General features: G+C 30.3%; 1 protein-coding gene across 1 annotated transcript; it reads right to left on the bottom strand.

The window, feature by feature from the left end:
* Positions 1–5515: 5515 nt before the first annotated feature.
* Positions 5516–7617, bottom strand: LOC123887528. Its single transcript, XM_045936855.1, has one exon. It carries the CDS (start codon positions 7415–7417, stop codon positions 6515–6517), a length of 903 nt encoding a protein of 300 aa, XP_045792811.1. The 5' UTR covers positions 7418–7617; the 3' UTR covers positions 5516–6514.
* Between the last annotated feature and the right edge of the window lie 10330 nt (positions 7618–17947).

Genomic DNA, 17947 nt, shown 5'->3' with positions numbered 1-17947 from the left:
TCAAGTAACTTTGTAATTTTAAGTATTTGCTTGAATTTGGTCTTCAATCACTACTAAAACTACTAAAAACTACCCTAAAATCCTACTAAAAAATATCATATAATTAACTGTCATCAGTATTCATCTTTAACATATGGACAAATTCATACCCAAAAAAATCATCACACAACCTTATGCATCTCTCTTCTCACTTATCTCTCCTCACTCCTTCAACCACCATCCTCACAGGTTCAAGTAAACCCAATTAATTTCTTTTTTTTTTTCTTTTGGTTAAATTGGACAATTGATCTCTTAACTAATTAACATTACAAATTAGTCACTTAACTAGTTATCATTTTCTGGTATAATTATTGTGAAAAATAGGATGAGAGACAAGATGGAAGATTAATTTCTAGATAATTGTTTGATTTCTTACAACTAGAGAAAAATTGTTGAAAAATTTAATACAAATTCAATTATTGAAGAATTTTACGATACAGAAGAACGGCATGTACAATATTTAGATAAACATTGTGATGTATTTAATGATTTGTTATTGAGTATATTTAAGTATTATAATTTTGATTTATTTATTATTAATATTTTATTTTTTGGGCCCCCATTTCATAAATTCCAATAATTCAACCTCCTACTAAGAAGATCCAACATCGGTTTCCAAGTCGACAACCGCGTTGAATTGGCCCTAATTGGAAGACTAAGGTATTTAAAGGGGACCGATTCTTCTCTATAGCTAAGAAACGTACTCACCATCGCCATACTCAAAAATTCTGGAGATACATTTATATACATAAGACAAATTTTTCAAAAATTACTTTTTAACCCGAAAGTAAGGGTAGCAAAACAGACCGCCATTTTTGGTGGGCTAAGCTGAAGTTTTGAGCTTGACCCATCATGTTGGCCCACCATTTCTATTTATTTTGAATTTATTTTTTATATTGGTGAATTTGTTTTTACTTTGAGACTTATTTAATGTTGGATTTATAATGGTGGCATTGCTTTAGGTATTATGCGGAGTTTGTTAACTATGTTGTTAGATTTGTTAATTTGATGGTGTGTTGGTGTTTGATTTATCTCATAAGTTATTTTTTCTCATAAATTTGTTTGTTTTCAATTTTTTTAAATAAAATCGCAAGTTTTTTGTAACAACACAAGTGTTAAAACAAAATAAAAAATAAAAAACAAAAAAAATAATTGTTTGACGGGGCAACCTGCCAACTCGCTTGTCCGCTAATAAACGGGGTGGGGTGTGATTTTACACTTGGCCACCGAAGTTGGCCCGCCTCGTCTCGTCCCGCTTTTTCAAATTACTTGACATTTTGATAATTTATGTTATATTTTGTCTATTATATCCTCCTTATTTTAAATCTTTTTATTGTATCTGTTTTTTTTTTTTTTTTTACTAAACTTCCTTAAAAAAATTGATACATAACATATTAAATTTGTTGGAAAGAGAAAGTGTGTGCAAAAAAAAAATATTGGTGAATTAAAATAAGGGTATAATAGGAAAATAAGGTGCAAAAATACACTTTCTTAATTTCTTGTTTTTTTTTCTCTAAAAAGTCAAGTAATTTGAAACGGAGGGAGTAGTAAGTTTCATACTAATTAACTTTAGGGTCATGTTAAACAGTGCACCCGGTGTACTTGTTAAGCATACCAAAAATAGAAATAAAACATAAAGTTTGTTCGTAGTAAACTTGGTAGTAATATTGTTTTGTTTATTTTCTTGTTTAAGTTTGTTCGTATTAATATGTTTTGTTGCTATTTTTATGTGTATAAATTGTATTTATCTTATATTCTTTATATTTTTTTTAAAATATTTTTTTGGTGAAATTACAATGAATGATACAAAAGTTGCAACGTGGTTAAAACAAATAAGGATAAATAAATAAATTTTGTGGTAATGGATTTTAATATATTATACTAGTTTAAAAACTCGTGCGATGCACGGGTCAATTGACTTATATTCGATATTTACTAATGTAGAAAATTTAATTAGATTTACATATTTAAAAATTTGTTATATAATATTGTTAAAATATAAGTGGAATTATTGTGTTATTTATTGTAAACTTATTTATTCAATTTTTTTATGTTTCAAGGACAAATAATTGTTCCGTGTATATTTTTAATCAAAAATTAGAAAATTTATTAGAAATATTTAGGATAATTTAGTAAGTTTGATACTAATTAACTTTATTTTTTTAATTAAAAATTAGAAATTTTATTAGCAATATTTAGGTAGTGACGATGGTTCTGCAAGAGCACAGAATCGCTACCAAGTAATAAAGTGATAAGTTTATCGTTCTCCACAGGGATTGTGCCAAGGTTACTAGTTTCACTTAGGAATATGGATAGTTGTCTTCGCTTTGTTTATTTAAGAAGGTATCTTTGCGGGTACTTTAGTAAATACAGGAAATTAATTGCGGGAAAGTAAATAGCGGAAAATAAAAGGTGTGTGTGACCACAAGGGGTGGTTAAGTGTGGTCGGATCCCTCCCTTACTCCTGCTTGGTTGCTCAATTATTTTCCTCTTCTAGGATTTAGACTATTGAAAATAGGTGCGAAGTATTTATTATCTGTGTCTATTTCTATTACAAGCTTCTACAGAGCCTAGTTAAAGTTACCCTTACTTTATTTAGACACCATTATCCAGAGCTCCACTTTTTCGTTAAAACTTTGGTCTCATCACCCTGGTGACCCCTAAATTATAAGTTGTCACGTTTGCCTAGAACTAGTCACCTACCCACAAACATACTCTGCAAGGTAGAAATTAACGTACTTTTCCAATCCTATACTAAGACGGCAGATACTGAATTTAATGCTCTCATGTACGCCCTAACACACTGTCCTTCAATCGGGATTACTAGCTTCGTTTCCTATGCGATATCCACTAGGTCCTTAGATTTTATTCTAACGTGATCAATATTAAAATAACTAAAACCAGACAATTGAAAGAGTTTGAAATAGCTGTAAAAAAAAGAGTTTGAAATAGAAATAACTGAAATATATATAATATAAATAATATAAATAGTACAACCAAGCATTCGTTAGGGAGTTTCTCGACTCCACTTAACCTAGGAAAATTAAATTACAAAGACAGAAAAAAAAGAACCTTATTGGCCTTGGAGTTCCTTGACCTCCTTGCCTCCTCCTTAGAGTTCTCAAACTCTAGAGTGAATATTGAATATCTCTAAATATTTCTGAATTAATAATTGTGAAGGAGGAAAACTCTATTTATAGTTTTAGAGCTGGGTTTGGGCTTTTTCCGCGCCTCCATCGCACCCATCGTGGACACGATGGCGTGTAATTTCGCCTCATCGTGGCCATGATGGATCCTATCGTGGTGCGATGGAAGATTTGATCAGGATTTTCTGCTTATTTTTCAAGTCATCATTGTGCCACGATGACAAGTCATCGTGCCACGATGGTAAAGATTTTCAGCAGATTTTCTTCAATTTTATCCGTTTTCTCATCGCGCCACGTTGAGACTCATCGTGGGTACGATGGTGCGCTGCTTTATTCCATTTTTGCCCTTTTTTGCTGCTTTTTCCACTTTTCTTGCTTCTGGTCCTTGTGTCGTAACTTTTCTCGATATTTGCTTGCTTTTGGTCTTTAATTACTATAAAAACTACTCTAATCTACTACTAAAAACATCTTATAATTTGTTGTCATCAGGTAGTAAGTTTGATACTAATTAAATTTATTATATTGTTATTAATGGTTAGTAGTAAACTTGGTAGTAATATTATTTATGTTTTTTTTTTTATGGAAAATAATGTTTATGTTTCTTTGTTTTATTATTTTATAGTGTTGTTTTTTTATTTTTTTATGCAAAATTGAAACCAAACCAAAAGAAAAGAATTTTTTTTATGTATTTCTAATTTCTATATTTTTATTTTTAAGCGGTGTGTTCTTATTTTTTTTATAAATTTTTTTATGGACTAAAATTTCTATAATCTCTTTATTGTTTTGTTTGTGCGCCTATATTTATGTATAGATTTTTTTTTGATGAAAAGTATTATTTATGTTTTTTTATAGAGTATTTTTTTTTTCATTTCGATATTCCTATTTTTATGCGATTTCTTCTTATTTTTCCTATAATTTTTTTGTCAACTAAACTTTCTATAATTATTTTTCCCTATTTTTATATATAGATTGTTCTGTTTTTTTTCAATCTATAATCTGTTTTGTTTCTATTTAACATATTAGTAATTTTTGTGGTAATCGATTTAATATATTAGTAATAGATAAGTAGATTTGACCAATAGATAGGGTCTATATGAAAATATTACTATTAAACTGCGCAAAGATAATATATTTATATTTCTGAGAACATGTTCCTCAAAAATTAACTTATAATATATCTAGATTTATATGCATATGTATGCATGTATAATGATCTAAACTTGATGCTCAATTGAAAATCTTAACTGGACTTTTATATAAGAGTACAAAATATTTTTTAGATCAATAACATATTTTTTTGTGGATATGGACAAAAGATTGCCAATACAATGCAGTGAGTTAAATGAGTTTTTATGTTTTTTTTTTAATAAGTAGCCAACTAAGGACGACGAATAGTTGTTGATGCGTGTCAATAGAACAAGAAGAAAAAACATAACATGAAGAGTTGTTTGTCCAAATTTGATATAAAAGAAGTTTCCATAAAATATTAGTAAAAATGTTTTTTTTAATAAATTTTCATAAAATATTTTTTTTTCAAAGGCAAATATATTATATATTAATATAAAAATTAGAGGTACCAGGAGTACACTCTACCAGAACCCCATAAAATATTATATTTAATCTTATTTATTAATTTATTATTTTATTTTTTTTGTAAAAAACTGGTTAAGGCCTTCTAAAAATATTTTCATATGCATATGACATTTCTCTCTCTCTCCATACTAACCTTAATATCAATGTATAGATAGATATTTATATTAAAAGGTTGTTTTTTTTTTACTTAATAGTATATTAGAAGTTGAAAGTAGTTGTATATTTGTTTAAATTCTAAATGACTAAAACTAGGTAGGTACTATGATTCAAAAGAGGGAGAGAGAAAATAAAACATGCTAAATATTAAACTTCCTTTTGGAAGCTTTACCTAATTACCTAACTAATGCATCTGTGCTCCCACTTAAATTGGCAACATAAACAAAGTACTCTATCCGGACACAAATATAAGAAGAAATAAAAACACTTCAATTTTTGACCACAAATATAAGTAAAAGTCAACTACTTTTAAACTAATACTACTATTCCTAATATATCCTTATTTAATCATTTCACTTTTCAAAAGTTTATGTGATTTTCAAGGCATAAATCACTTTTCAAAGGGTAATATAGTAAACTTAACTTATGTTTTGCATTAAATCAAGAAAATTAACTACACTTAACTAAATTTCTTAAATACCACATAAACAGTTATTTTTTCTTATATTTATGTCCGGGTGTCCGGGGGAATAAGGCACAAGTATTAATGTCAGTTTAGTAGTTATATACTCTCATTTTTTTTCTTCCTCTTTTTTATATGAGCTATATATACTCTCTACTCTAATCAGTACACTCTCTCTAGCTAGGTATATAAACGCTTATTTAAAAAAACTATGTGTATATACAATTATTATCATACATTAGATAGATTAGATAAGCTAAGTAAGTCATTATCATGCAATATCATACAATTAGTCTCAAAGTCTTAGAGCGACAATAATAGTTATTACACACTTTAAACTAAACCAATAGTCACATAGACATATGGCATGTATCAATAGTAATAGAAGTACCTTTTAAGTTTCACCACTTCGCATGTGTTATTATAGCTTCCAATCCCTAATTACTTTTCAACACTCCCATCTACCAAAAGATGACCAAACAAACCTCTCTTTATCTTCCTTAATCCACGAACCCTTAAGTTTATGACACATATTATCTACACAGTTATGGATTTAGATTCTCTACAACAACAGTTGTCCAGTTATACAACTACATATACAACTGTAGTCAATATAGAGTCAATAAATTTAAAATAGAGAAATTAAATTAAATATTTTACGTTCTCTAAATTCAAATCCAACAACTCTATATTGTCTATAATAACATAACAACTGCGGAGAATCTAAATACATACAATTATTGAATCTTCATTGATTCAACGTTGCATTCAGTTTTAATAATTTTGCAGCTGCTGCATCGTGCATAATAGATATCAACAATAACCACTTAGTTTATAGTGAAACACTCATCATAGACACATTCTCACACCTTTTTAGACATTCTACTAAAGTTTCTTCAAACAATACTAGAAAACTTTAACTTGAATAATACCTATCCACGAGTAGTGTTGTGGGAGAGAGTGTAGAAGGCCTTAGCTTAGCTTGCTCCTTCCTTAATCCATAGAACACCATGAGCTAGGTACTATCCATATATTTATATATAGATATAGATATCAATATAGATATAGATATTAATTCGATATTATTATTGTTATATGTCTATGATTTTGTGAATTCTCAAAGACCCAAACTAAGAGCAGCTTTAACGTCTAATCTCCATGCAAACCCACCACACTCTAATCTCCAAACATCACAAGGAACCATTTTTAAACACTTTTCATTACGCCACGTGTACTGTAATCTCACACCACAGGTAAACGCTGGGTAAGAATAACACCATGCAACACTCTCCTTCACCTTCAACCAAACGACAACTTCAATCTCTTTACTCACGTCGTTTAATACCATCTTCTTGTAACCGTCGTTCACCCAAAAAACTCTACTGTAACCGTCTGTTACAAAACACGGACACGTGTCCGTTTCTAGAATCTTCATTTTCTCAACGTCCGTACAACGTGAAACTCTTTCTCCTTCTTCACTCATGCACGTGCCTGTCACGCTCTCCACCGTTATCCAAGACTCAACCACCACTTTCTCCGCCGTCGGTATCAGATCTAAAAAATTTCTAACGTTTTCCTTTTCCAGATCTTGATTCGGATTTGGATTATCCAAGATCTGAATATTTTCAACCGTTAGATTAAGATCAACGTTTTTACACCACGAATCACCGGCGAGAGGAGTTTCTTTTTCCGGCATCAACTGTAAAGTAACAACCGCCGCTACGTTATTCATATCCTCGGTAGTTTCAACAACTTTTTCCGGTGATTTATTACAGTTATTCTTTTTCACGTAACCGTTGTTTCTACGAATTCTAACGTACTTTCTCTTAGTTCTTTTACCTGGAAGTGATGATGCGGTGTTTGTCGGAGTTAGTTCTCCGGTGGTGGATGAATTTCCGGTGACAGGCTTCGGTGCGATCGGACGAAAACGGAGCATTATTCCGTTGAAGATATTGTTATCGTTATTGAGAGTAGAGTTTCTGTTACACGCTCCCACGCGCCACACGTGTTCAGCTTCCATGAAGATAAGCGATAGTGAAATTCTCTCTTTCTCTCTCTCTCTGAGTTTCTCTCTCTAACTTGGTTTTTTTTAGTTAACTGAGACGTTTCTCCTTGCTGGGAAGGAGAGCAGGAAACGATAATGATAACGGCAGTACGGTGGCTGGCTCATGAAGCACCACGTGTCTAGGGCAACTCGAAAAAACAGTACTAAAAGTTGTTTTAACTTATTTTTAAGCACTTTTATTTAACTTGCATGTTCCTACCTTGTTAGATTTAACTAGAGTTTTTTTGGTAAGCTTATCTTAGTTGACTGAAACATCGCACTATAAGTGTTAGAGTCGAATTCGAACTCTATTTATTCATCGCACAAAGAAACTTTGGATTTAACCAAAGTTCTTATATTTTTGGTAAAATAAAGGAAAATGAAGTTTATATATTATCATTATTTAATTGTCAAATAATTATTTTTAAGAAATTTTATTTGATTTTGGTTAAATTATAAATTATTAGAGCTCTTTCTTTTTTTTACAACTAGGTAGAGTGTTATTTTCAAAACTAGGTAGAGTGTTAAAATTAAAAACAAAAAATAAGAACAATTAGGAAGAAAGATATATTCAATATCAACAAAACATATCTTTGAAGATAACGGTGAGGAGTTTAAAAGTCACTAGGCTCTATCTCTAGAATAGGGATTATATACCATATTTCGTTCATAAAGTCTTAATGGTGAGCTGAATAGTAAATAGTAAATACTCTAACTACTGTAGTTTAACATATCTTTGTGTAGGACTTGTATATTATTCTTTGCAGAAAATAAAAACACAAAAAAATTGTATATAATTGATTATTAAAAATATGTACTTATGTATTTGTACTATATAATTTTATATTAATAAAACATATATGCTCTATTTTTTTTTTATTTACGATGAAATTGAGAATTGAATCAGGACCTCTAGGATTTAGCATATTACTCGATCTCTTCACCACTAAGCCAAATATAATGACTTAAACTCTATTATTTTATATTGTATTCAAACACTATTAATGTATTGTGCTATTTAACATCAATCCATTTTACATGAATCCGGATTAAGTACATCACTACTTCATACAGTCGGCTACAATCAATACATAAGAATCGTTCAATTAAGATCGGTTGGTTTTTATTTAAAGACAAATTTAAATTTTTGTTTTGATTTTGAATTCTGATTATAATGTCACAATCACTAGATTTTGATCCAACAATCATAAATTTATTGATTAAATGTAGTGATTGATTTGCAAATGCACATAATCTAGGTCCATTTTACGCATACAATAATAACCATGGGTAAAAAAGAAAAGGATATGATTGAAATTTTCTCAACTTGAAGAAGAACTAGTACATTAATAAAGATGAATGAGTGGTTGTGTTGTTTAAAAATAGAGGTGTGAGAGTGATTGACAAGATTATAAAGGACACGTGTTAGATATAATGGGAGAGTGCATCCTGAAAAAGTTAAGTCTAGAATGTGATTGGTCAGAAATATTTCAATTCGGACCCATAAAGAAAGTGGCGTATCTGTATTTGGGGCATTGTGATTGGTCCTACGATTGAAGGGATTAACCAATGAAAATCAAGAAGGTGTGTAGCACTTGCTGGAAAGAAAGGGGGTACGTGGCTTCTTTGTAGGGAACACCACTGCACAATATTCTGTCTACCTTTGATGATGGAGAGATATATCACTTTTTTAATGCTGCATTTTCGAGAAGGTGTACACGTACTTGAATTTTATTTGTGACAAAACACATTGCAATTAGTATGATTTTATTTAAGAGGAAAGTTTGTGGGGGTGCTTCCCAGGTCAAAGTCTCTATTCTTGGTTGGGTTTACCTTTACGGTAAACCATCGAATACCTAGAAATTTTAAAATTCGATAATATTTCTTTGAAATTTAGAAATAGGTAAATATTTTTGAAATTATAAAAAGTCAATTAAATTATCTTTTAGAACTATCAGTTAGAGTTCACGTCAGGGAGTAATTTGATTGACATTTTATAATTTTAGGAAGGTATTTGTCTGTTTCCAAATTTCAGGAGTGTATTTGACGAATTTTAAAATTTTAAGAGAGTATTTGACAGTTTACTAATTTACTTTACTATTTGTGGTATATTAAAAAAAATTTATGGAACATTTGTTTTTCTCTTCCCCAAATTCTTAATATTAAAAATTAAGATATAGGATTTAATTTGTCAAAAATAAATAAATATTAGACTTAATGACTAATGACCTTCCTTATGATCAATTGTTCAAGAAAATTTGAGTTCGATTTTTGGTAAGAAATTTTTTTGCTTAAACTTTACTTTTCTCACAGTTGAATTCTTAATCACTGACCCATTTTCCTATGAACCATAGGGTTAATAAAAGAAATAATATTAAAACCTCCTATTTTAAATTCATTTAAATCTTCTAAACTCTAATGCTATAAAATTTGCACAATAATATCCCATCAAATTTGTCTATAATTAATTAATTTAAAATTGTGGGTCATTTGCTTCTCAATTGCCTAATTATTTAATTTGTGTTTTTTGATAATATAACAAAATATGATCGTTTAAATGCAGTTTTGACCACTCAAATTTTAAAAGACACAAATTAACTCAAGTTTTTGACCACACAAGTTTTAGAAGACACAAACTCTGACCGACCAAAGTATGACTGTTCCCAAACTCTGGAGATAACATCTATGCTATTTAGCGTCTGATGCTTATAGCTTATGAAAACCATCGGCGGTTGATTTCTTCCAGAGTTCATAGAACAATTGTAAAATTTAAGGGGTTAAAATCGCACAATTGTAACTTTAGGGAATCCAAATCCCTTGAAGACTCAAAAGTGTATTTAATCCAAATCGCACAATTGTTGTTGGAACAAAATTGAGATTTATAAATTCCCCAATCATTATTAAAGGTTTTGATGATAAAAAAATATTAAATGTACAATTGGAGGTACTAAAATTTGTTTTCAAGTATGCAAAATTATTTTGAAAATAAGCTCTAAAGACATGCCAGAAGATGACCATTTAGAAGTTCTGAAGGCTCAGAGGATATCAACGTTCAGAAGATGTAACCTTCAGAAGTTGAAAGCTTCAAAAGTTGAAAACTCAGAAGATGATAAACCTCTGCACAAATGTCTGATCTTTTTGAAGACTGGGTTATTTGATTTGAATCAGTGAGTCAACATGTTTATCAAAGACGAAAGCGACTATACAAATGGTTCAGGATAACTTTCTTACATTATCCCTAGTCTTAAGGAAGTAACGTGGTATGACTGTCTTCTTTGATGAGAAAGGAAAGTTTTCTCTGCGTCCAGCCAAAGTTGTCGAGACTCTTGTTCAGAATTGGATGATAATTCAAATCCATGTCAAGACAATTTAGCTCAGATCAAGCTGACAATTTTATCTTCATCAACGGTCGAATGCAACGTCTATATTTCATTTGCCTATATATACAAGAAGAATTGCATCTCTGCAGAAACTTACCTACGCGCGCACAATCGAATTGAAAGAACTCTGCACAAAGACTTAAAGCTCTGAAGCTCTGAATCTGTCATTCTCTGATAGTTCCTTAAACACTTGTAACTTATCATACTTGTGTTTATTTAAGTCTTAGGTGTATTTCTATACTTTCATTTGTAAACCTTTGTATTTATTAGAAGTCTCTTGTTTAGATAACCTGAGCATTTGAGTATGAAGTCTCTTGTTAGTTTTAACTTGAGCAAGTGGTTGTAATCTTGGTGATTATTTTAGTGGAACTCACTTGGAAGTTGGAAGTGCAAGAGGATTGAACTACTCTTAATTTGTGAGAGGAACCAGTATAAATTCTTTTGTGTTCTTCTTTCCTCTATATCCTCTTACGTTGTGCTTTAGTTTTATCCGCTGCTATCTCGAAAAAGTTTTTAAAATACTAAAACACAATTCAACCCCCCCTCTTGTGTTTTTCCACCTTCAATTGGCATCTAGAGCTCTAGTCTGTTACTATCACCTAACAAGTGAAACAGTCAAAGATCATGACACTATGTTTGGAACTCCTGATCCTACTTCTTCAAAAGGAACTGGTATTGATTTTGACTATACCTCAACCAACCAATCTGCATTCTCATCTGCTGACGATGGAGATGGAGGGTACAAGTACCTTTTGATCGCTATCATACGCGGTCAAAAATAATTCAAAATATAAAACGTAGTAACAAGGTAGTTAAACCTTGGTCGTCTCACATGAACCTCTAATTTGACAATCAGCAAAAATAAGAATGATGAATAACATAATTAAATTAATGAAAGGAACAAATCTCCACTACAAGATAAGAGGTTTTTTGCAGCGACTTTTGTCGCTGGCAAATATATAAAGTTGTTGCAAAAGAGTTTTGTTCCAACGGAAAAAAAAAGTCGTTGCAGGTTGTTGCGATAAGTTCCGTTACCAAAAGTTTTGTAGCGACGTTTAATATTGTTGTCATTAGTAGTGTTTTGGCAACAAATTTTTTTGTTGCCGGAACACAACACAATTGTCGTTATATCTAACTTGTCTCGACGATTAAAGTCGCTGCAATAACAATTTTTTCCAACAATATATAGTTTTTGTTATATTTTGTTTTTCTCAATAACAAAAGCCATAGCCATAGTAAAATCAAATTCTAGGAAAGAAAAATTGTGTAAAAAAATAATTCTAGAACAATTAAGTAAAATCAAATTATTTTACCTCTTCTTAGACACACATTTGTGATGTATTGAATTTGAAATATCACTTGAGATTTGAGAGAGAGTACTATTACTAAACATGGATTGGGAAAAGGCTTAAATGCAGTTTTGGTCCCTCAAGTTTCACAATTGCTTGATTTTGGTCCCCCACATTTCAATTGCTTGATTTTAACCCCCTACGTTTCGCAATTGCTTGATTTTAGCCCTCCAGATTTCAATTGCTCGATTTTGGCCCCCCAAGTTTACTCCCTTTTGCATTTGCTAGCCCCCGTTGATTTTTTTGACTAAAAATTGCTTATGTGACATTTAAAAAAAAATTAAAATATGTTTTAATTAAAAAAATTAAAAAATAATAATATTTGTTTTTATAAAAATGTATTAAAAATTGTTTTTTTAATAAAAGATTTAATAATTCTTTTTTATTTAAAAAAAAGTTTACAAAGTTTTTAAAAAATAGGTCATAATTTTTTTTTACTTTTTTATATAACAAAATTATTTTATTAACTACATATAATAATAAAAATATTTTATAATTTAGTTTTTAAAAAACAATTTGTAATTTATTTATATATTTTTAAATATTTATTTAATTTAAAAATGCCACATAACCAATTTTTAATTAAAAAGTTCATAGGGGGTTAGCAAATGCAAAACGGGGTAAACTTGGAGGACCAAAATCGAGCAATTGAAACTTGGAGGGCTAAAATCGAGCAATTGTAAAACTTAGGGGATTAAAATCAAGCAATTGAAACGTGGGGGGCCAAAATCAAGCAATTGTGAAACTTGGGGGGGCCAAAACTGCATTTAAGCCTTCGGAAAATAATAAATAAGAAAACTGAGTAATTGGAGTTGCAGTGCTTAAACTCTTCTAGCAGTTTCCAAAGCTCATCCAAAGAGAAATTCTAGTGTTATACTTACTTAGTGGGAACAGTTTAGTTTTTATCCTCAAACATAAAAACGGTTCCTAATTTATTGGTACAAAATACTCCCACTAAGTAAGCGGTTCCTACTTTTTTTGAGTGGGCAGTTTTTTCTTTTTCTACCTTGTGAGTTGTAGTTAAAAAAATAGTGATGTAGTGGGATCTAATTAACTTCATCAAATTTTAGTTAGTAAATTTTCTATTATAAAATTTACTATATATTATAGATTAAATAAAATTCTGGGCTTCAAACATAGAACAAAATATGGTAAAAAGAAACATGGAACAAAATTTTATTTTAGTCCATTAAAAAAAAAAGCAGATATTGTTTTTTGAAGAAAAAAAGCAAATATTTTAGTCTTTTAAATTTTTTTGCTTCATGGATATTTTAAAATAATCTTGAACATATATAGACACATAGAGATTTGAAATAATAATAAATAGGTATCATACAGACACACTTGAACATAAAAAAAATTATAATTTTAACATTAACATAAACATAAATTAGTTAATATTGATTAAAAAAAACTAAAATTAAAAGAACAAAAATGACCCAGTTTTATTTTTATGTACTAAAAATTAAAATTCGCAATATTTTTTATGATTAAATTTCTTTATCCCTGTATTTATTCAATTATATATATATATATATATATATATATATATATATATATATATATATAGGGGTTTTCTAACTTAGACCCTAGTTAGGTCTAAGTTAGCAAGGTGCACCTTTTGAGTTGGACAAAAATACCCATTTTTTTTTTTTTTGAAACAATAGAGCAACTGGGGCATGTATGTAATTTGCATCATAAAAATACCCTTTTTTTTTTTTTGAAACAATAGAACAACTATTACATTTTTTAAATTTCTTCCAAATTTCGACCTCATTTTACGTGCGAATCGAACGCCGATTTCAAAAACTAATACCGGAAACCTTTGTAAAATTGAAAAACGATCAAAATCCATATAAGGAACGTCGAGTTTCGTTGAGTATTGAGGGAGATCGAACCGGGTCAAAAACCGGGTCGCACGACCCGTTTATGCATAAAACGGGTGGGAGGGACGATGAACAGTGCGCGTCGCCGACGCCCACTCTCACCGGCGGCGCGTGGGGACGCGTGCGGCCTCAGGGAGGCTCTATTTTTTTTTTATTTTTTCATAATAAAATAGTAGATAATATTCTGGAAATTTTGGTATATTGTATGAAATTTTTGGAGATCCGAAACTATTTTTAGTTAATTAAATGAGTAAAAAGGTAATTAAAAATATTATAATTCCATAAAAAATTTCCAAAATTTTATGTAAAGTACTATGAATTATTTAGAACCCTCTTGTGTACCTCACTCTCCCTAGTTCAAGTCATGAAATTATTTTCACAAATTCCGCTGATTATTTAAAACCATTTAACAAATAATAATAATAATTTCATAGATTTGTACTCTGAAACCAATTGTTTTTTTATTTGTTTCTAATAAAATATTAGATAATATTCTGGAACTTTTGGTATATTTTATGAAATTTTTTGAGACCTGAAACTATTTTTCGTTAATTAAATGAGATAAAACGGTAATTAAAAACTATTGTTTGCTTCTGAAACCATTTAGCTGGAAGAATGGTTTCAGAGAGTTATACTGTGAAACCATTCTAGCAGTAAAATGGTTTCAGAAGCAAACAATTAAAAATCAACTCCCCTGAAACCATTCTATCAGTGAAATGGTTTCAAAGTACAACGCTCTGAAACCATTGTACCAGCTAAATGGTTTCAGAATGGTTTCAGAAGCAAACAATTAAGAAATTACTCACTGAAACCATTCTACCAGTAAAATGGTTTCAGAGAGTTATACTGTGAAACCATTCTACCAGCTAAATGGTTTCACAGTATTATATAAAGATAATTAAAGGTAGTGAAAAATTGAGTTTTTTTTTTTGTGTCCAAATCAAACGAACCAAGTCTCTATTTGTAGACAAAAAAAAATTATGAATTTTGGTATAAAAATAAAAAAATAAAAAATTAATTTACAACGAAATAATTGAGTTTAAAGTATTAAATGAAAAAAAAAACACGCCAACCACCCAGCAGTTGACACGTGTCCTGCTTTTTTTAAAATGAAATTTTCTCTCTCCAGGCGCAGATCTAGTGTGGTGCACGCGCTGGCTTATCATGGAGCTGGATGATCTGGACTGTCTGATTGATCCGACAGCCATGATGAGATCATCTCTTGGCCGTCTGATGGAAATCAACGGTCTGTAACGGTGGTCCTGCGGTAGGCGCGCGACACTGGATCAGCACCAATATGTTTTTTTTTTTTTTTTTAAAAAAAGAAAGGGTATTTTTGTCCAACTCAAAAGGTGCACCTTGCTAATTTAGACCCAACTGGGTCTAAATTAGCAGCCCCCATATATATATATATAATAAATTTATTCAGGTTTTTTAATAGTATATGTGTACTACTTTTTTTAATAAAAAATTAGGAGTGCCCGTATTACAAAAAAATAAAAATAATAATTACCCTGTAATTAAAACATGAGAATATGGATAGCAATTTGTTTGTCAATCGGCAGCAATCTTAGAAAATCATTGGAAAAAAATATACTTTACCAACGATTTTTTTATTGGGTGGGGATAAGTGTATATCTCAACCATATGTAAACATTGCTGCTAATTCATTTAATTTGCCAACAACTATTAAATTGTTGGAAAAATGTTGCAGCCATATCTCCTTATTCTTGTAGTGCTCAAATTGAACCTGCACTTAATAAATCATGAAATCCAAAGCCAAAAAATAATATCAAAACTCATGAAATAAAACAATGCGAGTACAACAATAAGCAACATAACCATAGATTGAAGGAACAAAAATAGAATATATATGGAATCCGAAAATGAATATGGAAACCGAAAACGAAAATGGATCTGAATTGCTTACCTTCGCTGCAGTCGTGTGTTCGCTTGAGAAATGAAGCAATCCCAAATTTTGTACGTAGAGAAAATAGAGGAAATTGAAGAAGAGAGAATGAGAGATTGGAGGTAAGGGAAATTTTGAATTTCAAAAGAAAGGTAGCAGAGAAAGAAAACAACAGAAGGAGCTTGCTTGTATTGATTTGGGATTTTGATTTGTTTTTGAATAATTTTTTTCTAACTTCTTAGCCAAAAGAAGGAAACACAGCAAAGAAAGAAAACGACGACTCATTGCTTTCTTCTGCCATTGATTTGTTTTTTCTTCTCCGTTTTGGGCTTAAATGATATAGGCCTTGCATTTTCGGTCCAATTTCTGGCACTTTGATTATTCCTTCATTCCATTTTCCCTCCATTTTCAAATTTGAATATCTTGCCTAAATGAAGTAAATTTTTTCTCATCTAATGCAACCTAAAATCCTATGTGGATGATCTTAGAACTTGACATTTGTTATTTTTTGCTATTAGGTGTTGCTACTTTGTGTAGTTTAAAAGATTATAATGAATGAAATATCATATAATTGATATATTATATTTATACATATTTCTTGCAAAAAATTAAGAAATTTTAAATGGATCTTTTTGCTTCCAAACTTCAGAGTAGTAATACTTCTCTTCCAACGATCAACCTGTTTAATTTGAATAAAATAAAAACTATAAAAAATATTTGGTTAATGAATAAATTAAAAGCATAAGTAATCAATTGACTTATGAATTCAAAAACCACAATTTATTCAAATTGACTCTAAATTAAATATTAAACTAATAAAAATAAGCTAAAACTTAACTAAAAAGACTCTAAAAACTCCATTTAACGAGACGCCGTCAGTATTTATTGATAGTTTAGTGGCTACTTATAGTCATCCAATCAGAAGTGTGCAATCAACGAACAAAAGGGGGAAATATATAAACTAATATTGATCCTCTTTACGCATTACATTCTTAATTGAAACTTCATATTAAGAAAAACTCAACTCCCTTTTTGTTTATACTTCAACTTAGTTTTTTTTCCTTTTCAAAAGATGGCTCTTGTTCTTATATAATTTGTATTATTCTATATAAGTCATAAAAAATAATTGACATATGAACACACGGGCTGACGGGCATATGAACACACGGACAACCAACCTAGTCTTATTTGGTATTACTAACTTTAAACCTAATTTTTTCCCTCCTTTTTCATTCATTATGTCATTCATTCGCTCGGCCTCACCTCCATTCTCATAAAATCTGTTTCCAACTTCCAATAGAAATTGTTTTAAAACTTATTACATATAAGAAAATTGCTTCGATGAAGTGAGTTTAAGATAGAAGCTCACGAATGTCCTAAACGATTGTGTCATAATTCAGTGGATAAAGTGGAAAATGTTTATGGTGGTAAAGCTGTAGTTTGTGGTCTTATGGTGATGGGATAAAAGCCGCCCAAACTATTACGTGTCATTAAAAGTGTCCCTATCTGAAAATCTTTCACACAAAAACCAAAGTGATCAAATTCAACAGAAACATTATTTTCAATTGTAAATTTTCTTACAAATATAAGGTTTTTGATTAATTTGGTTGCATGTAAACCATTAATTGTTTAAGGATAATATGGATTATGAGGGTGAGATAACGATTCTTGTCTACGACCAATAACAAGAATACTATGATGTCTACAAACAAAAATATTATTGCATGTATTTGAATCAGACATAAGATTACCCCATTCACAATCATATGAGAGATAGCTTGAGAGACGGAAAAAGAAGCACTCCTTGATCAATAATTTCAATGATGGGATTGAAAATAAATTATGACCCTCATTTGGTTGAGGCCTCTAGGCCGACCCTAATTATAGAAGTTACAAATACAATACCAACCCAAGTCTCACCAAAAAAGTGTGAGAATTTTTGTTGGGGGACTGCTGCGAATACTCGAACAAGAAGATGAAGA

Source organism: Trifolium pratense, linkage group LG5, assembly GCF_020283565.1.
Source record: "Trifolium pratense cultivar HEN17-A07 linkage group LG5, ARS_RC_1.1, whole genome shotgun sequence".
NCBI classification, from domain to species: Eukaryota; Viridiplantae; Streptophyta; class Magnoliopsida; order Fabales; family Fabaceae; genus Trifolium; species Trifolium pratense.
Note: the sequence above shows the minus strand (reverse complement) of the source record. Positions and strands in the feature narration are given on the sequence as shown.

Coding starts and splice junctions, on each gene's coding strand:
- LOC123887528 (XM_045936855.1), bottom strand. CDS start 7,417: ATGGAAGCTGAACACGTGTGGCGCGTGGGAGCGTGTAACAGAAACTCT.